The sequence below is a fragment of the Phaethon aethereus genome, assembly GCF_964289735.1.
Source record: "Phaethon aethereus genome assembly, chromosome: 2".
In the NCBI taxonomy this organism is placed as follows: Eukaryota; Metazoa; Chordata; class Aves; order Phaethontiformes; family Phaethontidae; genus Phaethon; species Phaethon aethereus.
Window position 1 is genome coordinate 74918589 of NC_138582.1, and position 25318 is coordinate 74943906.

The window sequence follows — 25318 nt, forward strand, 5'->3', positions numbered from 1 at the left end:
TAAAAACTTTTGGAAGTAAATCTGATTTTTCTGGACTATACAGCAACATTATAATAAAGGAAGATGCCAAATATGAGCATTGAGAATATTGAACAGCTTACTGTGTTTTTACTTCCACATAGTCTAATCTAGTGTATATGATTTCTTAAAGAAGATTACTTGGAATAGTAAATCTAATTTTTTTTCAGCAGGAATTTTAGATTTAAAAGAAGTCCTATCAGCTAGCCTGTTCTACTTCCAGCTCATCTTGCACCTGTCAGATGATTTAAAATAGTCTTTGGTACGTGTGACTTCTTGATTATTAGAAATTCTTGACTGCTTGCATGCATTTGGTCTTAGTGAACGTATGCCTTGTAAGACCAAGTGACACTGCTTTTGTCTAAAAGTCTTCATGCTGTGTTACATGCCTGATACATGTCACAAGCCTGAGTATCTAAAATATGCAGAGGTGTTCACAGGTTTTTGTTGTAGACAGCAATAGTATTAATAGCCTAATCCCTACTACTGTGACACTATCCCTTTGTAATATAGATTTGGGGTAGTTCAGCTTTTTATTTCTTAAGAGCCTTGGAACAGGCATTTAGCCCTGATAGGGAAGCTAAAATTATGTAGCTTTAAAAAACTCCTTCTTCTGAGTAATGATGAACTTGCAAGGTCTGTAGCTTACATGACAAAATTGTTTTTCATGAGGACATGGAGGTCTTCACCTAGAACACCTGTGCTGATGTGACCTGGATTTTCCTCTCCAGTCCTGCAATGTTGGAGTTGGAAGACCAGCTCTCACAGCTCTTCAGGGACTTATTAAAGATTGGAGTCGGTTTATAGCTCTGTGATGCTGATTGGCAGGAATGTTGCTGTACTGAAAAAGCTAAGTGTTCACTCACCGACTGTGAATCTTCCAAAAAGAAAACCCAAAGAAAATCCCACCTCAGGCCTCTGTGAAGTGTAGCAGAAGGCTCAAATAGGTCTTACTGATGCATCTTCAGTAATCAATTATTGCATGTCAGGGATTTATGAGCTTGATGCATTGCTATCACTGACATTAAAATCCTCTCTTGCTGCTGTTAATAACAAAAGTTTTTCACTCATGAGTTGCTCGCTGTCTTCATGTTGCCTGTGATACTGATGAAAATAGTGTCTGTATTCTCTAGCTGGCTGTTACTCTAAGTCAAGCAGCTCTCCCAGAGTGTGTATGTGAAGTAGCTGTGGCTTTGAAGAGTAATGTTTTCTCTTTGTCAGCATCTGAGGTGTCAGTAGCCCAATTTAAGACTGTGGTTGTTTCAGGAGAAGAAATGACTGTCTACTCATTTATAAATCTGCTTCCCTAAAAGGACTGCCTATTCTGTAGCTGTCAGGAGATGCAATATTTGCTGTTCAGTGTAAGAAGAAAAAGATTTGAATAATGGTAGTTTGAACTTGCCTGCCAGTACTGTAATACCTAATAACTTAATGCCTATGCAAAAACTTACTGCTGTCAGGGTACTATGTATCTGTGTATTCATTTTGAAATTGAATTGAACTAATGATACACTAATATTTAAAGCAGTACTGTAAAATGTACAGGTTTTTTTTCTGTAGGATTGGCAATATTAAGTAATGTATACTGATTGTTCACTGGGCATAATAGAAGTATATTTTAAATCTCAAAGCAGTTGAGAGAATGGAAATGTCTGAAGGATCCCTGAATGAGTCTGTCTATTTTTAGATAATTTTCATTCAACCTGGAGAGCAGACAGAAAAATGAAATTGTTGCCTTAGTCATTTCAAAGCTGCTTTAAAGTCATGGAATAGGAGTCTAGTGCATCTCAGCTGTTTATATGAAAGCAGTAGTCTTTGTACTTTTATTGTATTGGTTTCCAAATTCTAGCTATCCTCTTAAGCTCTTGTAACATTTACAATGAAGCTCTGATAGGGAATATTTTGTCTTCCTCCTGGATCAATGCATTCTTTCTTGTGTAGCAAAAAGTTGTTGTAGAAAGGAATGTAAATCCAAAATCTGTGGATTAAATTTGTTTTGAACCTTTATTATTTGATTAAGATATTGTTCATTTGGTCCTTTGAAACCTTGCCCACTGCAGTTTCTTCCTGCAAGCAAGATAGGGCGTTCCTAAAGTCAGTCTAAAAAGTATTGGCTATGGCTGGGGAAAAGAAGTAAATTGAGAAAGCCTTTCAAAGACTTTGATTTGAGGAGTTTTGTAAATAATCTTTAATTTTATTCTCAAGCTATTGGGAGAATTTGTCATTAGGGGAATCCATGAGTGTGGATATTTGTTTTGTTTTGGTTCTTTTGTGTGTGGGGTTTTTTGTTGTCTTTTTTTCTTTTTCCCAAAGATCTGGCATCTACATTTGCTTCTGGTAGCAATTAATTTAGGCCGTTTCATTTGTGTTCATTACTCTTCTGTGAATTCCAGGCTGGAAGAGTAGGAGTAGAAAGGACCTCTTGGGTCACTGGGTCCAGTCCCCTCCAGCGGTCTCCTATAAATCCACAGAGCTCTGCTTTGAAACATCTTTGCCTAATACGTGGCTCTTCCTCTGCCCTTCACTTGTATGATGCACCAGTATTTCACAATTGTTTATGGTTTTATATCTAAGGATAATACTTAAATGATGCATCTGAAAATCTCATTGGCCTTTTATCCATGACTGGGTGATAGTGGCAGCTCACAATGTCACCCTTCTGAGCCCTTGCTTTATTGAAACTCTTCAGCTGATAGCAAAGTTACATATTGCAATGCATACTACTGAACATATTTTATTAAATGGCATCTCGATTCTGTTATTCCAGTCCGGAAAACCATCTTTCTACCTGCCTTATTACTTATATCCTTTTTAACAGCAACAGGTCTCAAGATGGCCCATCTAGATCTAGCACCAAGATTACTAAAGAAAACGGTTGTCAGATTATTGAAGGTGCATTCTTGTCAGCATACTAAGTTTTTTTTTTTTGTAAGCCTTTATAGTCTGTCTTGTAATCATCTTATTTATCCACATTATTTTTTATGTTAATTCTGATCTTGCTCACCTGAAATAACAATTTTCCTTGTGGGACCTAGATTTAAAATGTTTTGCACTAGCTGACAGCAGTAACTTTGAAGTCAGCTATAGACTGAATGAAATTTACACTGTTCTAATTTTATCAAAATTCTATTGCTTTTTATTCAACTTCTGATCTACTTATATCCCTGATAATTCACTCAGTATGTTCTAGAAACATTTGCAGTATTTATATACCATATATGTGTACTGTGTTAATGCAGTATTACTATACTTTATTATAGTAAACTAACCATACATGTCTGGACAGCTTCCTCTCCTCCTGAATATCCTTGCATTTATGCCTGTTTCAGGTAGCATGTGTAGTAAATTACCAGAAATTTCTGCTATCAAACTTTGAAATTTCTTATGGCAGTTCTTTCTGCATTTCTGCAATTAATTTTCACATGTTTCATCTTTCTTAAATGGAGATAAACTATATTTCTAGTACAATTAACATTTGGGCCCTGCTAGGTAGTTATTAATCTGCAAATGATGATTTTTATTTGAATAGCACTGATTAGGAAGAGAATTGACAAGGACTGTGTAGTAGTGGGAACTGTGTGAAAGTGTTGACCAAATGCTTGTTTGATTTCCTGGAAAATTTTGAGGAGATTTAATCAAGATAGTACATGCTGCTTACAAAGTAATTTGAGAAACTGTTAAGCACTCTAATTTGCAAAATGATAAACTGTTTTCAGAAGTTACGTGATTGTAGTCAAGATGTTTCTGAAAAGTATAGGTACCAAAATAGCAAAGTCTTCTAAATTAATTTTCTTGCAGTAACTGAAAGAGCTTCATTTTGAAAGTGTTTCTACTCAGTTTGGAAATGTTATTTCCTTACTATATATCCATAGAAGTAATTAGAACTAATCATACAAGTTTAGAGGTTAAGTCAAGACTGCTTAGCTAAGTAAATCAGGAGAATTAGAGGTTCAAGTGCACAGTGACTTCATTCCATATAGTTATAAACAGTCTGATAAAATTGTGGGTGGAGTACATACCTGTTGTTCCATTTTTGGCACTGCTTTTTGATGTGATGAGCCAGATTTTCATCTCACGGGAGCTTCTATTTTTATAAGCATATTTATACATATACTCTGATTTATCTGTAGGTGAGCCTTTTATGAACTCATAACTTCTGCCTTTGTGTATTAAGTTCATCCCTGTTTTTTGAAGTGTAGTGTGTTACTCCTATGTTTCTGTTTTATTCTTTCTTCATTTCAAGGCCTACCAGTTTTAGAAACATAGTTGATAGTTTTTTCAAATGGTCAATTTAAAAAATTGACTTATGAATTGAAAAATCACTTCTGGTGAATTAGAAGTAGGTCTTTCTGCACAGAGCAAGAAGAATAGAAATTGATTTTACTGACCTACATTTCTCAGATTTTTCTGAAGAGTAGGTTTGCTTTTAATGAATTGTTCCCATACTGCTCAGACTAGTATGATCTGTTTTCTCTCATCACTTCTTCAGAGTGTACTGTTGCTGAAATGTGCTCGACAGATGACTTTTGAATACTAAAACCTTCCAGAATCCATCAAACAAATGTAGCCCAATGAAGAGTACTTCTCTCCTGCTCAGAAGTTAGGATAAGAGAATACTGGCATCCTTGAGTTCATGAGTATTTTTATGCCTGATGAAAATTACCAGATGAGTTTGTGATTCTGTGAAGAAGACAGAGAATACACCTGTTTTTCATGGGCAATGGGTTGACCCTCTGATGTGAATATTTTTTTACATTTGCTTTTAACACTGAAACTGGGTAACACTTTGTTTATCCTCAAACTGACCTATTTACTGATGAGCTGATGGTAATGAGCTCTCTGCAAAAAAGCACCAAAAACAATTTAACAGAGTGTGGGCTGGTAAAAAGAAAAATACTTGGCACAGTAGCAAAAGTAGTTCTGAAACATGAGTCTAGTGATGGCATCACTTCTGTCTTCAAATACAGGCATACTCAACTGGATAGGCATCATTAATAGTTCCTATATATGCAGTTTAGACAATGCTCTTATTGACAATCTGCATTTGGTTCATTTTTTAGAAGTTTACTTAAAAATCCATACATGTTACCTAGAGTATGCCAGCCTCTTCTCCTTCACTACTAAATAGACTGAGAAGCTGAAAATGCAATTTTGTGTAGGCCATCAATCTTTCCTTAGATGCTGTTTAGTTAATCACTTTCCATTTGGTTTAAATTTATATTTAGTTTAGAAATAGCAAATGTTGTGTCATGATTTTGATGAGCCCTTACTTTGTTCCAACTTCTGTTAATTCCTATCTGAAAGTTTGTAAAACAAACTGTCAGCTTTGTTTCCTTAGATGCAACATACAGCACAGAATCCTGATTAGTTGAATAAAGGCAATAAAGTCCTTTGTCAAGTCTGTTACAAACAGTTGTGTTGAAGACTGATCATTAGGATAAAGATGAAGGTCCAAAGATAAAAATGATTGAATAGTCATGTGTCATACTGGAAAGAGTAAGCATTCTTTCCCATGCCAATTGTGTTGTTAAAAGAGGTGGTAAAGTGAAACAATGCACTTTATATGAGCAGTAATTTAAAGGATTACCTTCTTCTATAGTGTCAAGTGTATCATGGATTCTGTTGGGGAGGGCGGGAATCACTTGACCTTCAGCAGTAACAAGACTTGAATGTACCCACTTTTCCTTCTTTCACTTCATTCTTCATAAGTTACAGCCTCTGTAATATTTCCAAGGTGTTCTTAGTACTCATTTGTAGCATAAAGTGTTTGTTATCTATTATCCAATATTTTGGAGGGAGGAAAAATACCTGGTTTTGCAAAAATCTTCAGTTTTATTACATTACTCAGTAGCAAATGCAGTTATTAAAACTATGCATTTTGGGATTATTACTGTGGCTACCAGAATTGTTTATAGGTGCAGTTGACTGACTTTGCTGTAAGGGCACACTGCTGATTCATGTTAAGGTTGTTATCAGGTTCCAAAGGTTTCTGCGGAACAGCTTCCTTACCTGTTGCCACCCAGCCTATATGGATAATAAGCTTATTCCATGCTGGGAACAGGACTTTGTGCTTGCCTTTATTGAACTTCTTGAAGTTTTCAGCCTGCCTATTTTTCTGGCCCTTGGGTGCCCCTTGAATTAGCCACCCAGAGCCACTCCAAGGGCACCCTTTCAGGGTCTTGTTTACATGCTAAACCCCTGGTTGGGTGTCACCAGCAGCCTTGCTGGGAGTGCATTAGGTCCCATCCTCCAGGTTCTCAGTAAAGACACCAACCAGTATCAGCTCCAGTTTTGAGCCTTGAAGGACGCCACTAGTGAATGACTGTCAGCTGGACTTTGGACTGCTGGTCAAAACCCATAGAGCCTGGTGGTCCAGCTAGCAGTTCACCCACCTGGTAGCCCACTTCTTCGGGTCATGTCTGAGTTCTAATGAAGTATTCTGGAAGACTGTCACAGTCCCTGTTAAAGTCAAGGTAAACAACATTTGGTGCTCTTCCTGTGTTCACCAAACCAGTCCTCTCCTTAAGGCAAGCTACCAGGCTGGTCAAATATGATGTGCCCTTGGTGAATCTGTATTGTCTATTTCCAGTTGCCCTTTTGGGTTTTTCTTTTTTGTGTCTGTGGATATAGGTTCCAGGAGGATTTGTGCCATAATCTTCACAGGGACTGAAGTGAGACTGACTAGCAGATGGTTCTCCAGATCTTCCTTTTCCTTCTTGATGATAACTTTTCTCCTAGTCCTGAGGCAACTCTCTGGATCACCATGACCTTTCAGAGATGACAGAGAATGACCCTGCAATAAGATTTGTCTGCTCCTTCAGCACCCTCAGATGCCTCCTGTCTGGTGCTATGGAGCTGCGCATGTCACTTAAGAGATCCCTGACTCAGTCTGTCTGTACTGCATATGAAGTTTCAGTCCCACAGACTCTGCCGCTAGACTCAAATCTGGGGCACTCGGAAGTAAACCTTACCAATCAAGCAAAGGAGGCAACAAAGGCACAGAGTATCTCAGCCTCTTCCACACCCAGATCTGCTGGGTGACCAGATCTGCTGCCCCACTGAGCAATGGATCTGTCTTTACTCTCAGCCTTTCTTTTGCCAGTATCCTTACAGGTGCCTTTCTTGTTGCTCTTTTTGTTTCTTCCAAACCTGAACTCCAGGGTTCCCAGAGTACCTCCTCACATGCTCAAGAGATGTTTCTGTGTTCCTCCAAAGCAGCTTGGCTTCCACCTGTGTATTTCACAGGAGAAATGCAGGAGCCTCTCTGTGATGCTGCTTGCCTCACTTTGTCACACAGATGCTGGCCAGCAGCCCTAGTTCCTCAGAGGGTCCTAGTATCTTGAAAGCTTGCCTTTGACACCAGCCGTGCAGCCAGGTGTTGATAGGCTGTGTGCACTCCTGCTTGAATCTTACCCTCTGACTGGAGCAATTGAGGAGAGCAGTGCCTGGGTCCCATGCCTGCTACACTCCACCCCCCGAGTTCTGCAGTCACTGCTCTTACGCTCAAGATCACACCTGGCAGCATAATTGTTTCATACATGGATCATAGAAGCTTTGGATTGGAAGGGACCTTTTAAGGTCATCTAGTCCAACCCCCCTGCAATGAACAGGGGCATTTTCAACTAGATCAGATTGCTCAGAGCCCCGTCCAACCTGACCTTGAGCGTTTCCAGGGATGGGGCATCTACCACCTCTCTGGGCAACCTGTGCCAGTGTTTTACCCGGTTAATAGGCGAGGAATGGTTGTTGAAGAACTGAACTCGGGCAAACTCATCAGTCTTTCAGAAGCATCCCAAGCAGTATAACTATTCTGAAAATGCACATCTGCAGGCTTTTCTTCTGTTCCCACAAGTCACTAATTTCCTGGATTTGTCTGTCACCCACTCATCCCAGTCTCCATCCACTCATCCTTTGAGTACAAGTCTCTTCCTTGCATCATGGGGCTGAGACTTGCGGTGCTGCAAGGTCTGTGTGAAGACCCATCTATCTACTGTTCACCCTTGCTCATGGTGTATCAGTCTGCCCCCTTTGTCCTGTAGCTCCTTACACTGAAGGACAGCAACTGAGGCAGAACACTCCTCCCATGGGTGAGGCCACCACCACCACTCCAGCACTAGAGAGAAGTACCTAGCATTTCTTACAGCCCAAGCCCTGGGTCGGAGTCCTTTTGCAGAGCTCTGTCTGGATCAAGGGTCTGGTATGCCAAGGGTAGTTGTTTCATCAGAGTTTCTGGGCCCCTTTGCTTCACTGCTGTGCTGTCTGAATTCTGCTGGTAAGCAGTGGAAGTGCTGTCATAAAGCTGGTGGTAAAAATTCAGTTTAATTCATGAGATGGTAAACTACCCGAGGGATTGAGAGCCTTTGCCTAAAGGTACAGGGAAGAGCCTTATTGATGGTAACCAGTGTGTGTTGAACTTTTTCACTGCTGTCTCTTAATCACTTCTCTGAACCCTCAAAGGGTTCACAAAGTGTTTCTTTGACATTTCACTGAACTCTCAAAGGAGTTTTCTTGCATTAGAGGCAGATAGAGTGCCAGCTTATGCATTTTAAAACACTTGATATAGTTGGTATTTTTATGGACAGAAAGTGTAGGTTACAGTTCTCCTCCTAGTGTCTTGCTAATTTGAGGACCCCTAAGCACTGTGCTCCTGTGTGTTTTACACTTCCTTTTATAGCCTAATGTCTCATGAGTCTGAACTTCAAGAAGTCTGAAATTATAAAAATTTATTCAGTTTTCTTTTAAAATATGTCATTTTTAATTAGCATTTGTTTTCTTTGAGTACAAGCAGGATGGTGGGTATGACTTGATTGTTTGCGAGATCATTTCTGTGGTGTCCCAAATTAGAGGAAAAGAAGAAACCTATCGTATGGAGATTTTAAGTAGATTCGTATCATGTCAGACAGATTTTTTTTTCTGTATATGGTATTTGCTTCTGCCAGTGTCTAATAGTGATATCCAGGGAAGAGAACAGGGGAAATTGTAATGATACTTCCTCGCTGTACTCTCCTAGCATGCGGTGACTTGACAGTCACAGTCAGGGACTGCCCGACGTAGGGGGGAGGACTTGGTATTTAATAGCTGATGAATAGACTTGCAGCGCTGGCAGCATACTGTGGCAGGCAGTTCCTCTGCATAACTACACATTGTGGGGAATACCTTCCATTTGTTTTTTAACTTCTTGCTGCTAAATTCACTTTATTTTTGCCAATACAAGAAGTAACAGACAACAGTTGTTCTCTATTTACCATCTCCATGCAGCTTTTGATTTTTATAGACCTGCCACTTAATTTAGGTTACATCTTTTCGAGCCAGCAAGAATGCTGGTCTCTTCACTTACATCTTACATTTAAGCTATTCCTTGCTGTCTTCATCCTTTGCCCTTCTCACTTGTCCTTTCTAATCCTTCTGTATCCTTTTTTGAAATGACAAGACTGGATGGTCATACAGTGCTCAAGATGAGAAAGCAGATACTGTGTAATGGCATAGTGATGGTTTGGTTTCTGTTCTTCTCTTTGTAGTCTGTAACAAATTATTTTTCTTTCACTGTTGCTGATCATCAAGCTGATTGTTTCATAGAGCTTTATAGTGCAACTCCAAGATCCAGAGTTCAGGCCCATCCTTGTCTCTTAAAAAAACCTGAACAAACAAAAAAAGAAAAACCAACCACAAAATCCCAAGCAAACAATCCCTGGGATTTTTTCTTAACATACCTCACTTAATGTTTCATTGTGGTAATTTCATCTGCTATTTTATCATCAAGTTGTTAATTACAGGTACTTTTGCTGTTCTTAATTTTATATAGTCACAAAACTCTTTCTTGGCACTTGATGCACACCTGTGCAGGCAGCTGAGGAATACGCACCCTTCTAGTCTTGTACGGGTGGAAGGCTACAGGCTCCTGCATTGCTATGCCATCCGAACCTATGCCACTTAGGTGTACAGGAATGCATGGAGACATGAATGTCTCTGCCAATAAGAAGAAATAAGCTGTATTTAGAAGAGGAATGTCATCATACCTCAAAATGAGGTATTTTCCCTCAAGAAGAGGTGGGGGGAAGGCAGGAATCAAATTATGACAACGAAATACTAAAGGAAGGGTAGTCTTAATGATACAGGTTTTTTTGTGAGTTTTTCCTAATCATGGTTTAGGATTAATATTCTCATTTCCAATAAATTCATCAGTTTAGGCTGAAAGCATAAACTGATAAACTGTTCGTAGGTCAATTTTAAAATTCCAGCGTGTTTTTGAAGACTCTTCTCTTCCGTTTATTTTATAAGTCAAGAATAAGCTTAAGCTTATTCTTAAGCTTAATAAGCTGCAATTCTGGTTTTGACTAGTGAGCTATTCCCACTGGGAAATACTTCATGAGTACTTTGTGTTGAAACACATCAGCACTGGGGAACATGTTGGTAAAAAAAAAAAAAAAAAAAAAATCATATTTTAGTGTAAGTGAACAAGCTCTAAGCTGTTGTTGATTCTGTCCCACCTAATTGTAAGTCACGGAAATAAGCATTCCTTGTAACAAAATTTGCATGGAATTTGAGTAGGACGAAAGAGAATTTCAAAGGCTGGCATTCTAAAATTTTAATGTATACATGTTGAAAAATGTATAAAAGTTTGCTTTATAATAAAGTGTTAAATTATCAAAGTCACTTTAAGCATCAAAATTATTAGTTGATAACTTTAGCTTTGAATGCCTAGTAAGTGATCGCAGTGGCTTGTGGATGCTTTCTTCACTTTGCCTACTGTTTAACTTTACCAAAAGGGATGTTTATTTTTGGTTTGCTGAAAGCAAAGCATTTGTCTTTGTGATGAAGGTGTAACGTGCCATTAGAATTTATGTAAAATACAGGCATTTGTAGACTAGCGTTCCTAGTGATGGGCCCAGAAAGTCAGTGTGTATGATGTGGGAGGAGCATGAGGAATTGATTCCCTGCTTCCTGACATGTTCCTGGCTTTCATTCACGTAGCTTGTTCTGATTTCTGGGGGATCCAGAAAGTTCCTTTTAATTTCATTAGATGGACCTACCCTCTTCCCCAGTGGTTCAGCAGAGCACTTTGTTTTGGTAACTCATTTTAATGTTTCAGGTGATGAATGTTAGCATAGTAAAGGACTGGAGTAATGCTGCTTTAATTGACTCTGTTCCCTTAATCTCATTGGAGTGCATAGAGCATTCATTTTGATACATCCAGCATTTGGTAATTAAACTGTTACCTTTAAAATGTAGTTAAAATGTCTGCTTTTAGCTGCTGTCCTCAGGTGACTTTTTGTGACCTTTTTTCTTTTTTCTTTCTTTTTTTTCCAGATATAGAACGTGGTCTCTCAAACTGGATTAAAGCAACCTGTTAATATTTTTATTTATACTTTTTTATTTTTGTATTTGACTTAAAGTGCCATGAAAAAATTTGCATATTGCAAGGTGGTCCTTGCCACCTCTTTGGTTTGGGTCCTTCTGGATATGTTTCTACTGCTGTACTTCAGTGAATGCAACAAATGTGATGAGAAAAAAGAACGAGGCCTGCCTGCTGGAGATGGTGAGTTTTCTGCCTGAGTAATCTTTAAATTATGCTCATTTAAAATTGCACTCCTTTTAAACTTTTTTTTTTTTTTTTGCCCCAACAATATAGTATTGCATCAGCATTTAGGAATTGCAGAATGTTCAATGTTTGTTTGAATGGCAAGGGAATAAGCACATTGCCAGAGATGTATGTTGCAGGCTGAAATACTTAAGATGTACAATTTTAAGCACTAATGGCTATGGAAAAATAATAAAACTATGCAACAAGTGGTTCAGGAATGTAAGGTATGTTAATATAGTCTAAAGTATGTTCTAAATTTCCACCAGTGAGGGAGCGAAGGCACTGTTAACTTCACTAGAGTAGGTAGTAAAACAAACCAAACCAAAAACCAAGCTTACTTGTCCCTCACCCCCCTGAACAAAAACACAAAACCACAACACCCAAAAAAACTCACCTAAGCCAAAATTTGGGCAGTGACTATAGCAATAAGGGACAGTGAATATTGTAATAAAACAAATTTATGAAAATAACTAGAATAAACCTGGATGTAAAAGTGTCAAATATGAGGGGGTGTCTGTGTGTGTATATATGCACACACACAAACCTGCACATGCTTATGTATATAAGATTTTCTTTTAAGTGAAAGCTGTATTATTCAATACTACAGGTCTTCAGGTAAGCTTTTAGTTTTGTTACTGCCATCTTAATTTTTGGGTACCAGTTAGATGAGCTGAGTGTGGTTTTTTTTGAAAGGCAGTATGTTCATTGTTGCCAACTTTTTAATTTTAGTGAGGTCATTGTAGTTGATCACGTGGGAGAAAGAGTTGGTGCAGCGCGGAGTCTCATCCCTGCAGTGTCTCAGCACAGGCATGTAGAACTGCAAGCAGCTGCTGCCTCCAGTTCGTTTGTGAAACATGTAATTTGTTCCCTGCTGTAGGATACCTAAGCAGTGATGCTCAATATTAAGTCCGATCAGCCAACTGTACTCAAGATTAATTAACGCTTTCCATCACAAAAAACTTTTTTACCTATTGTCTATGCCAGATGTCAACTTTGACCTCCCTGGGAAATTTTCTGAAATGTTTTAAGAACAGTGTTGTTCTGTTACAGAGTAACACTGGGGAGATATTTAGGAAATGTTACTTTTGGTTTTGGTTTTTTGTGTGGGTTTTTTTTTTTTTTTAACCTGTGATGAAAACAGGCTGATAAATCTCCACAGAGAACAACAATGTATAGGAATGTAGAATTTCTGTGCTTAGTACCTCGGAACTGTTGTTTCCACAACTGCATGCAAACATTTTAGAGAGGTTCTAGATCACCTGAGTTTTGCAGAAGGGGCTGAAATTTTCAGTCACTTGCAGTTCATCTTTTGGGTTTCTTTTTCAATAAACAGAGAAGAAGGTGACGAGAAAATGTATCAGAGTTATGTAGAAAGTATGTCTTTTATAGGAGCTCAGTCTTTTTTTTTTTTTTTTTTTTTCTCCCCCAGATGTTGGGAAACTTTCTTGAGGATAAAATGATGACTGATACTGTGGTGTTAAGGAATGGATCCACTTTTTGGATTCCCACAAAGTTTTTACATGGTGCTATAGCAGATAACTTATGCCAGGCATCTTTAGAGCTGTCTTGCAAGCAGGATTTTTTTTTTTTTTTTTTGCTGTTGGCAAACAGCAGTTGAAGTCGATATATTATCAAACTTGTTTTTTGATATATTCATGATGTCGAAAGTTCAGATGACTTTATGTATAAAAGTCTTTTGGGGATCCTTCAGGTGAGGGGGAATCTGCAGTTTTTAAAGATTAGTATTATGACTTTCCCTATGCAACATTAGTTTTACTTAGTTGAGTAGTCTTCATTGTGGCCTTTCCCTAACCTGTGTGTGCTAAAATCCTTGATATCCTTTTAATATCTTACAGTTGGCTTGTAAACAAACAATGACAAACCCAAACAAACAAAACAAAACTTTTAATTTTTTACATTTTTTTGGTTGTTTTTTTTTAAACAGCTGACTTGTAGTAAGGTATTTGCAGAAATATGTCTGCTAGAAACAATGGTTGTAGTTGACACTGTGACACTTCCTTTTAACCTAGTTGCATGCCTGCTCTTAGATATTCTTACTTGTTCCAGTAGTTTACTGACTTGGAGTCTGTAATGGATTTATTCCCACGCAGAGTGCCTAGAATCTCCTCAGATAACATTGAGCCTACTTTTTCTGTGAAGCTTTTCTCAAAATCTGCTTTTTCACTCTACTCCCCCATCCATTTCCATAATTGATTAATTTTCTTGATTCAGCATAAATTATGTAAGTGTTCTGAATTTAATAATCTCTTTGTCCATGTCACTGTGGTATGTAGCTTCTCTTTGTAATTCGTGGAAGAATTCCATGGCATTTAATGAACCTACTTGACATATGAATAAGTTTTTCTGAAGAGTTTGTAAGTTTATTTTAGGCTGTGCTTGCCTAGTTGGAAAAATTAATCTTTAGATATCTCAGCAGGAGCAAAGGATTTTGAGGATAATTTTGGACAGTTCTGGCTTTTATGAAGTTAGAGGGATGTTTTCTGTAGGTTTTTAATACAGAAAATGGAGGGAGCTTCTTTTTCAGAATGAGACTTAGAGCCATGGTCTAAATTGCCTTTGGGAAAAATCTTCCTCCTTGGTATTGGTGGCCTAAGATACTAGCATCTTAAATCATGAGATTCACCTTATGTTTAATATTGGATTGTATGTATACCATTGTTTTATTTTACAAATTGCTCAAAATAAGAAATAGTAAAGGAATGTGAATCTGTGGAAAAATCTGTGTACATTATTACGGGGAACTGTAAGATGAGCTGGATAAAGGTCTTTGTGTCTGCTCTCATAGAGATTGAGGGCTGGCAGTTGAAATGATATGAGTGTGGAGATGAGGGGACAGAAGGTGAAGTGGAAAAGGGACAGGCGCTTACCAGGCTGTGAGTGAGAGAGCTGAGGTGGAGATGTTTTGGGAAAAGGGGGCCTGGTATGGGGTCTGGGTAGTATGGAACTCGAGAACGAAAGTGATACCAGAGGAGGGATAGTTGGAATCTAGTGACTGTGATTGTGTGGGATGATTTGGCCCACCCCCTCCACCATGGTGGAAGAAGACAGTAGTAGCTTCAGGAGGTAGCCTGAGGAAGTGGGATCAGAACACCTGGATGTTTCTAGCATCAGTCCATGGGAGCTCGGAGGGAGCCTGTGCTTGTCCTGGCTGATACTGCTGCTCTTTCTTCTCCCCACTGTCACCATTCCAGAGAGGTGGGAGTAGGTCGGTGGAAGCTCTCTCCCGTGCTCAGCTCTCAGGTTGCCTCACCTATTCTGAGCTACCCAGCTGGCCTCGATGGTGTCCACCCCTTGCCCAGACTGTCACCGGTGTTCTTTCTATTGGCCCATCTTCTGGGTGGTGGTTCCCTGTTTGTAATTCTTGATGGTTCATCAGTCAAATTCACAAAGAGTAGTTGTTGTTGATGGAAGGCTCTTAATGTAAGTTCAAAGGTTGTTAGAGTTAGAAAGAAAATCACTGAACCTTAGCAAGCATCATCCATGTTATGTAGTGGTTTTTGCCAAACCTGAAATTCATAGGATAACTAGTTGAGCATTATTGTTTACAGATGGGGATTCGGCATTACAATTTCGATTTCACAGCCTGGAGTAGAACTTACTGATAAGTGTAAACAAGTTCTAGACTTAAAGAAAGGGTTCAAGCCATTCTCTAACAATACAAAAATTCCTGTAAACAACAAATGCCCAGGTAGTACTGTGGTTTTATAATAAAGAATTTTTTTGTGTAGCTCCATCTTATTTCTGTAAGAATCATTTATGTCAGCTCTGAGGTCTTGACTTAAATGAAGCTCAAATGAGTCCTTCCTTACCCCCAGTTATAGGCTTCTCAAAGGTATGACTGCAAAAGGAGCTTCCAGTTTTGGCACTTGATGCAGTTTCTGAATAAACTTCGAAACTCATCCCTTTTCCCTTTTTTCCTCAAGGGGCATTCCACTTGCGCAATGATTAAAAGCCCTGGGGGGAAAAAAAAAAAATTCTTTCAGACCTAGGAGTGTTGTTGCAAGAGTCTTGTGATCTCAGCTACTTGCTATTTACTCTCTTTTCTCAGGGCAATGGCAAATTTAAACTAGGACCAGCCATTTTCATCAAATGCCAGTCGAGCCTTGTGTTCTGAATTTTGAGCTCATTGGTGAAGATGGAATCTCTAAATTGTAACTTGGTTCTGGATTTTCTCATCTGTAAAAAAAAAATGTAAGAAGAAAAGTGAGAAGCTTCAAGATATAACACACAGATTTAATTTTTGAAAATAGGCACTATTCATCATAAATCAGTCTTGTTATATTAAGGCTGAGGTGTGTATAAGAGACAAAACTTCTATGAACTTCTACCTGTCTGAACAGCTTTCTTGTAATTGTGGTAGTTCTTCCAAAGGTGACTGGACTTTTGTTTTGGTCAGTTTACCATTGTTGTGGTCCCTAAAGACATGTCACAGGAGAATCCGTTCCTTTTTCTGGCTTTGGATGGTCTTAGATTTTGAAGTATCTGTTTTTCATCAGGCATATTGCCTGGTAAAAAGGAATTTGTAGTCCGTAGACATAAAGAGTTCCTGATTTTTAATGAAGATCTGGAAGACATCAAGCCTTCTTTGAAACTAATGGTTTACTGATACAAATGAGAAACGTATAGAAAAACATTACTAGATTTCCTATTGGATCAGGTGATGATTAAGTCATTCATTTAGCTCCAAAACTTGTAGCTATAAATTAAGTTTCTGCTTGTTAGAAGTATGTCATCAGTACATGTCTACAGTCCTTCAAAGGAAATATTTTTTTCATAGATAACAGACAAGAGCACTGTGGTTTGAGTTTCTAACCATGTGTATTAGTCATTTTGAGAGAATGTTGTTGGTTTGTGTTTATATGAAAACTACATGCTTTTGTGGGAAAACAGATTACCATAAATGCAGAAACCTGAGAGAAGATGGTTTCCTTTTCTTGGAAAGTCATCTCTCTGTCTGCACACCAAGCTTGCCTGTCTTTGCATTTAGTGAGTTCTGTAATATCTGTGGAACTACTTAGCTGTTGCTGGGTTTTTCTGCAGGAGAAGGGAGTACTTTATTTAGGTAGAATGTGTAATCAAGTAGTGTATATTTGCTAGTGAAATGAAAAAATTCAGCTGATGACTTTGTGGAATTTGTACACCTGGGTCCAACTCACTGATGTGCTAAACCAGCGTCTAACAGCAAGATCTGCAAATGTGAAAGATGAGTTTTCAGTTAATACAGCTATTCAGTTTAACTGGTTTAGTCAAAGTTAAGAAACAACTGGAAGTCTAAATGAAACAGGAAATTATTTTTTTTTCTTCTAAGTAGCAAATATGGTAGGGTAAGACATTCACTCTTCAGAATGCTGAAAAGTATGGTGAATATAACTATTCTGATAGCTTCTATTAAATCATTTTAGGTATGTTGAGCACTCAACATTTAATGATACTCTGTCCAAGTGAACTTATATACTAGTTGTTATACACTTACTAAAAATAGTTACGATAGCCCATGTAATAAAAGCAAGCTGAATATATAAAATTAAGCCTAAATAATTGCCTTATTGTATACTGTAATTTTATATTAATTATCCCCCAAGAGGCACAAATTCTAGTTTAAAAGGTTATGCAATTGCAAATGAGCAAGTTTTGATGCCGGCTCAACCTGCTTTCTTAGGAGGCAAAGATACAAAGCAAACTGCTTGCTCATTTTAGCCCATAGTTAAAACAGGTATCTTAATCTGCTCAGGATCTGCTTGGACATACTTATTCTATCAATTTTCAGTGTATGAGTGGCTAGCTGGCAACTTCTAGAATTATATAGCTCAACTGGCAGCCAAGGAGGGGTTGGTAAAAAGAAAGCATCTCTGTGGTGGGATGATTTTTCTCAGTAAATATTACTGTGTTAATGCAACTAGTGCAGTTGCTTCAGGTATTTGAAAATGAAAGTTTCTCAAGGAACATATTTTGCTTGTAACCAATTAGTGCTAAATGCAAACTGGCAAAATGTTTCAATTATTAGTAAGTATGTGTTTTAAGTCTTAGTGTTTCAGCAAGGATGGAAAGCTTGGGCTTTTTTTTTTTTTTTAACTTTTATTCTTTATATGGCTATTTGCTCTTGGCATAAGCTTTAATTATGCTGTGCTGTCCTAGATACAAATTGAAGATAGGCTTATTACTATGTGGTTCCTTTATTTAAAAAAAAAAACACCCTTCCTGTTCCTCTGTTTAGATCTTAAATTACTAATTTTTTAATTAAAGTTTGTACTGAATTTGTAAAGTAGCAATATATTTCAAATTCAATATTCGAGCATTTAAAACATGTCAGTTCAGGAGAAAAGTAGATGGGTATTTGTAAAGAAAATGTAACATAGGTGGGTTTTTTAATGTTTTGATTTTTTCACTCCTTTTGTTTAAAAAAAATCAAATAATTCAAGAGCCTGGATTCCATTTCTCCTGCCTCTCTCTCTCATGAGTTTGATCAGATATTTGATATTTAAGATTTCTTTGGTTTAAACATGTCAAGTGTTACAGTTTCTGTTTCAAGTACTAAAATTAAACTCAAATGTAATTGTGTTGACTAAAAAATGTTAGTAAAACCAAGAGAAATTATATCTGACCTGTAAATGCCAATGTCATTCCATCAAAACAAAAATGTGAAAATAAATGTAAAATTACAATTTTACTTGAATTTTCCTTTACAGGGATTATAGTAAAGATTAACTTTTCCTGAAAAGCTTGTGTGTGCAAGAGCAATCTGGGATATAAATGTCTGTTGTTACAGAACTTGAACAGTAAAGTCAGTTAGGATATGATGATGGATAGATATAAACCCTTACTGTTTTTTCAAATGAATTGTGGTGTCTAAGAGTACTAGTTAACTATTTCTGTTAAACCCCCAAATACGAAAATTTGTTTTCGCTTCCAAAACCCGATGGGCTTAGAACTCTGTTTTAAACAGGAGCACTCCTACAGTGTAAAATAAAGTATGAAGAAAAAAAGCATGCGTAAAAGTAGTTACCAACATTTTATTTATTCTTAGTTCCAGAACCTATACAGAAACCACATGAAGGACCTGGAGAGATGGGGAAGCCTGTGGTCATTCCAAAAGAAGAGCAAGAAAAAATGAAAGAAATGTTTAAAATAAATCAATTTAATTTAATGGCAAGTGAAATGATAGCACTCAACAGATCTTTACCTGATGTCAGGTTAGAAGGGTAAGTGCTTTATGTTGTATTAAAAATGTACTCTACTTAAATGAAGCACGTGTGAAGAGTGATCCAAAACAAGAGTTCAGTTCTGTAAGATATTACTGTTGAAGTGCAAAGTAGCATGATTTCCTGTATATATGGTACTTATTTGTAAAATGAGATTGAACAGCAGAAACCAGTTTTCTTCAGTGTTATTTTATTTTGAATCTGATTAGAAGTATGAAGCCTGTTCGGGGAATAGAAATTAATTTGGTTGAAGGAAAACAAAGTTAACTTATGGCCTGGCATTTCAGAAAAAAAATACTTATTTTAAAAATGCATGCGCTGCTTTTAATATAATGCAGAATTTTAGTCTGCCTCATGAAATAAAAAAGATTTGATGAGAGAGAAATACTTTAAAAATTTCTTACCTAATGAAATGTGCAAAGCCTCATTTAGATTGCATTATAATGTTCTCTAATATCCATCTGGTTTGTTTTTGATCTTGCCTCTGAAATATTGATTCTCTCTGAGCTATTTGAGTCATAAGTAATTAAAAAGAAAATTGTCACCTTGTTTTAAATAAAACTAAGATTGCTTTGCTCTCCTGAGGCTCCTCTGGCAGGTTAGCTGATGACTCCCCACACCCCCGATCCCTCTTGTTTATGAAAGGGACTCTCAAGTTAAATAAAGCTCATGAAACAAGATTTTTCCCAATTGGTTATTTGCATTCTCTTGCAAGATGCTGTAGAAACTCCATTTCTTTAGGAGCTTTGCTGTTGCTTCTGTATACACAAGGCCTAGCTGCTGGATTAATTTGATTTCATTTCCTACCTCAGAAGGTAATATTAGAAGAATGAGATGAAGCTTTTACCGTTTTTCATTTTTAATAAGTGATAAAGAACTGGTTTGTAGGTACCTTTGTCTATTGTAATGAATGTGATTCTATGTAGCGTGCGAGTTCCTGGTAGTGCTGGTGTTCTTAATAATTGAGACATATATTTTTCAGAAATGATTTTGTAAGTTTGAATTAATGTAACTTTTCAATTGATTTTCAGATATATTATTAGTCAGATTTTACAGTCACTACTTGCCTGTTTCTCAGTGGAAGAATGCGAATCATGAACTTGAAGGGTTTTCTTTCAAAACTGACAGGTGTTTGAGGGGGTTATATCCTTTTCTCTCATGTTATTGCTCTGATCATGGTTGCAACTTGGCATTGGGATCTCCTGGCATTCATGCAAATTCATATGCAGTGTCTGCCCCTTTTACCACACTCTCTACAGGATGAGAAATTGCCTCACTGTAAAGTGGTGACTTCCACCAATTAAGAACTTGTGGTTTGCATTCTCGAAAATAATGAGTTTTGTTGGAGACTTTTGTCAAAACTGGGATGCTAATTTGGGGTGATTTCTGTGTGCTTTTTCTGGAAGAGCTGAATGGAAAAAATTAACAAAGCTTTGGGGAAATGATAGTTACAGCGGTTGGTTATTTGGAAAGTAAACATCAGCATTCATATTGGAAAGCTTGCATGTATATATTCTAGCATTTTCATAGTGTAAGTACAAAGATAAGAAAATAAATTTGGGGATCTAAGAAGTTGACTTAATTGTGAGCTTTGTGAAGTCTAGACTTTTGAATTAACCAAAAATGGAAAGAGAAATTGTTATAAACTATTAAAAATCTATTACATAAGCATCACTCAAGCTTTTGCAGACAAATGAAATTACAATTTTAACATCAGGTTGAGCTATAGGAATCTTTTCTCTTGCACACTTCGCTATACTCTGCAGTTGTTGTGTTTTGCAGTAAGATATGCATTATAAATTTAGTAATGTTGCATTTGTTGCTCTTTTCCATTTGTATGGACACAAATACTGTCACTATGCTATCTGTGTGAAAGTGAAATTTTAGAGTAACATTTTAGGTAAGGTCTCAGGGAAGAGTTGGATTTTTTAATGTTTGTAAATTGCTGCCAACAATTTTAACACTTATTTGCTGTGTGCATTTTTAGTAGATTTGGAGACAAAAGTGATCCCTGAAAAGCTCCTCCTTTTGTCATTGTTTCAGTATGTATGACTCTATAAGGTCACACTAATTAAGAATTTGGGGAGTGTGTTAACATTTTCCCAGCAAATTTGGGAACAACACTGTGTTTACAATGCAAGGGTATCTTAGTCTGTATGTGTGGATTAATATTACTTTTCAAGAACAATGTAGCCATTTTTATAATTGTGAAAACTATAAATATGCTCTGGTGTTATATGTATGTCTTATGGAAATATTTATCTGATCAGTCAAATTATTCACATGGTCAGAAGCATTTTCTGCTGCGTTAGTGGAACTGCTTCTGTTATAGCTTCTTCTATCTATATCCTTGCTAATATGGAAATAGTTTGGGGAGAAGGAGAATGGGTAATTCTAATCATTCCTTACCACATTTATGTGCTTACAGCACAGCTGCCAGTAGCACTTCCAATCAAGGTTTTGAAAAAGTGAGATGTGTTCAAAGGCACACTTAGCTGTTCAACCATGTAATTATTTTCTTCAGGTTTTTGTGGGTTGCTTCCTTTAATGTAGTGTGGGGGGAAGACGTGACTATTTCAAGTCCTATAATTCTCTGGCATGTCAGTTCTTCTGAAATACAGAAGTCTGTAAACGTTTTGCCTGATGGTTAATCACTGAAAAGCTGGAATTTGCCACGTGTATTTAATGGGGATGGCATAATCTGTCAGCTAGAGAGCAGCTTTTGAAGTAGTCTATATTATCCTTCACATTAATTTCTAGTTCTGCCAAACCCCTCTGTCATCTGTGTGAAGACAAGTGCATTCGTGTGCCTGCTCGGTCCTTGAGTGCTTGTAGGTTAATCTCCATGAATGACCCATTCTGGGCATCATGTTTATGTTTTGGCCAAGAAATTTTGTTTCCTTAGTAGAAGAACAAAAATGTAAGCTTTTTTAATAACTTCTAGGCACTTTTCCAGCTCAGGAGTCCTCAGTACAGGACATCTCAACAGAAGTTGAAATCTGTGTTCTGCTGAGCTGTGCCCCAGTCATATTAACAGGTTTATATTTATTTTCATTATATGGCACAAAATTACTGAGGCCCATAGATGCCTTTAAAATCATTGACATATACCTGAATTGCTAGTCATTTTGTGTCTGTAAGCGGGAACATTATTCTACTTATTCTTCTCGTTATCCTGACTGAATGATTTGCTTAACAGCAGCTAAACCAGAAGTAATTTTTTTAGCCTGGATACTTTCCTGAATCTGGACTGGGGCATGTTAGTATAACTACCTAATATAACTGTCAGGGCCACAACCTCAGTTGCGGGGGAACAAGCTGCTGGGGATAGCAGATTGGTTTTAAGTTGTTAATAGAATAATTCTTGTAAGCATGTCTTACTCTGGTCTGTGAATCAGTCATCAATGTGGGAGTTGATTCACAGTTGCCAGGAAAATACATGGCTGTGGGCTTGACATGACAGCAAAGAGTAAAAGATGAGTGATTAGGAACACTAGAGTCTTGCCTTGATTTTGCTGAAGATGAGAGGCAATGAATAAAATAAGTGTCAATGACTAAAATAGGTGTTGAGTTGTGCCTATGTGCCTTATACTGGTATTCAGGCTGGAAAGTGGTGTTGGTTAAATTCATGCATTTTGTATGTGTCCTATGACTTGGTTGTGCTCTCAGTGCTGTTTGAAGTGACTTGGAAGCTTCTTTGCAAAACAAAGAATGAGTACTGTGTTCTAAGGCTGAGCTTTTCAATCTGTGTTCATTATATAATAATTTGTAGAATATATAAAACTTTTAAGGAGACATCTGGATCCCTGGTGTGAGAGTTTAAACCCAGTTCTGACTTTACATTAGAAGCGAGCATCTTAAAACGTTCTCCTTTTCCAGGCACAAGTGGTCAAGGCTGGAAACAATGGAGGCATAGCTGGGACAGGATGATGTCATTCATGTAAGCTCTGGTCCCCAGTGGAGCTTATAATGCAGCGCTAGGAGGGAGTCATATTTTGCAGGTTGAGATTTCTTGGAAAGGTGACCTGCCTTTCCATGCAGACCTGCACCAAGGAGGAGTGTGGATAGCTTTGGGATACCTTAGTAACCCTTTTTCCAAGGCTGCAGGTTCTGTAGAACTCATCATAAAAGATCTTCCTTGTCATTTTGTTCCTTAGTTAGCATAATTTTGCTAGGATTAAAGGTATTGGACATCTTCTTACACCTCAGCTCTGCATAACATTTGGGATCTTTTAACTGTCCTTTCCTCAAATTGTCTGTATTCAGGAAGTAGGTATGTTGGGTTTTGAGTGGTATAGATAGTGTTAGGGTATAATCAGTTTTTAGCGAGATGGCCCTACGTATTTGAGTGAACTGTGTCTAAATTCGTATGAACTATGACTTCAGCCACTTATTTTTATATTAAGATGCAGATCTCTGACTAAGACCTTCATGTTTAACTAGTACAGTAATGTGGTCAGTTGAAGCTGTTATTGAAGGCTTTCTTGCTGAATCAAACTACCCTGCTCAGTTTCTGCTGCCAAGCTTACTTTCACAATTGAGAGGAAGTAGACAATTTTTTTTTTCTGGGGTTAAAAGCCATTCTTCTCAGTCTAACTTACACGAATGTTATGGATTTTATAGCAATGATGCTGGGCTCCTTTCTGAGTAACTCCTTCATATGACTAATTCTGTCATCTCTTTCCTTAGAAGGAATTGTATTTAGATTTAGGCTTTAGATTTAGGCACTGTTTATTATATGGTACAATATAATGCTTTTCAGTTATGGGACTGCAATCTGGTTTTCATATGTGTGCTTTAAAAATATATTGTTGATTTTATGCCTGAAATATACATCTGAGAATACACTGGAGTTTGCGTTTTTAACTTCTCAAAACAAATTGTTTTGCTGTATACTTTAAGATACTACAGTTGAATCATAGTATGACACACTCATAAAATTTACACAATCCCTGTGTGAGGAAAATAAGTTTCAGTAAACCTATTCTTGGTAAAACTAGTAAAGGCACACATGCAAGTGCATGCCCTTAGAATTCAAATGTGTGACATTTTATTTTTTAAATAGCACCTTAAGTATTTACTTCTATGTGAGGCTTGTGAAGGTGTGTTCTTTTTTCTTTTGATTATTTTAATTCAGGAGAACAACTAAGGGAGTAGTTCTATACTACATATAATCTGGTGTAAATGTAGACTGCAGCCCAAAGAAGTCTTCTCACTGCTTCTGTTGATACTGGTCTGATGATTGGGTGGCCTTGGTGTTCACTGACTGGATGGAGGATTGCACACCAAAATGTGGAAAACGTTATACTTTGTTGAATCAGCAAACTGAAGCAACACACCCAGCAGCTGTATGATTACCAGATCCGGTGCAAAGAAGGGGATGGGACAAAACTGTAGTGGTAAAAACTGTGATTATTGCTTTTGGCAGCAGCCCACAGTTGCACTGGGTTAGGTGGAACATGGAAGGGAAAAAAGAACTTTCGTACAGAAACAGTGTATTAAAATCCCCATGACCTTATGGGGTTTTAAATAGCTCCATAAATTGTGATACACTTTGTGAACTTTTCGTATTCATTTAGCTCAGGTCATAGTGATGTAAAAGATAATAAAAAAAAGAGCAAAGTTGTCAACATAGGTGGTGGAAGATTTCAGAAGTTTATTCATTGTGTTGCAAGCTAGGAGTCCAGGCTGTTAAATAATGTGGCATCTGTAAAGGAAGTCTGCTGATCTGATGACCAGCAATGTAACTTTCAGCAATGTCATGCTGGAAGTCTGAAATCCTGTGAGGTATTAAAGACTTCACGATTCTTGCAGGAATATTTTTTTTCTGACTTTTGTGGTCCCTATAGCTTGTTACTGGCCCTCTGTAGAATCAACATTTGGAAATGTTCTAGTTCATGTTGACTTAATGAGTTAGCTGGAAGAAATTACCCATAGATCATTTTCCTAAAGAAAGCTTGGGGGGAAGGGGAAGTCACTTCAAAAATCATCTTGCTTTGTGTAAACTTTTTTTTAAGGTATAGACATATATAGGCATACATATATATGTATGTGTCTGTATATACACACAACTTGGCAATCTCATTCTTAGTTATGAGTGTTTTCCATTTTGGATGAGCAGCCATATCCTGAGCTTTATTCAAATTGGTAGGTCAAGTATGGAAAATAATTTGGCTAGAGAACTTAAGGTTCAGTTTCAGTCTTTGAGTACAGAATTGGGTTTGCTTCTGTCAGGAGGTGCTTTCCTGTGGTCACTTGCAGGATAAGGAAAATAGTCAATTGCAGCTAATTATTTTTGTGAAATTCTGCTGAAATTCTGTAACCACAATGGTTTTAAGGACCATTTTGGATTTTGTTTCCAGGGTCTAAAGAAGATTTCTACTTGACTCATGAGATAATGCGACCTTTCTTATATCCAAATCTTTTGAGATCAGAAGAAAGGAAAATTTCATACTCTTGATGTCAGGTAAATTATGTAATACTGTTGAAGGCAGACATT

General features: G+C 37.4%; 1 protein-coding gene across 1 annotated transcript in view; it reads left to right on the top strand.

The window, feature by feature from the left end:
* Nucleotides 1-10081: 10081 nt before the first annotated feature.
* The window catches only part of GALNT1 (polypeptide N-acetylgalactosaminyltransferase 1), a gene marked incomplete at its 3' end in the record, with an annotated part of 48666 nt that continues 33429 nt past the window's right edge, over nt 10082-25318 (top strand). The window contains exons 1-2 of the mRNA XM_082015434.1: nt 10082-11554; nt 18645-18819. Of these exons, the coding sequence (XP_081871560.1) occupies nt 11416-11554; nt 18645-18819 (314 nt within the window). The 5' untranslated portion in view covers nt 10082-11415. The remainder of the gene's footprint in view (nt 11555-18644; nt 18820-25318) is intronic.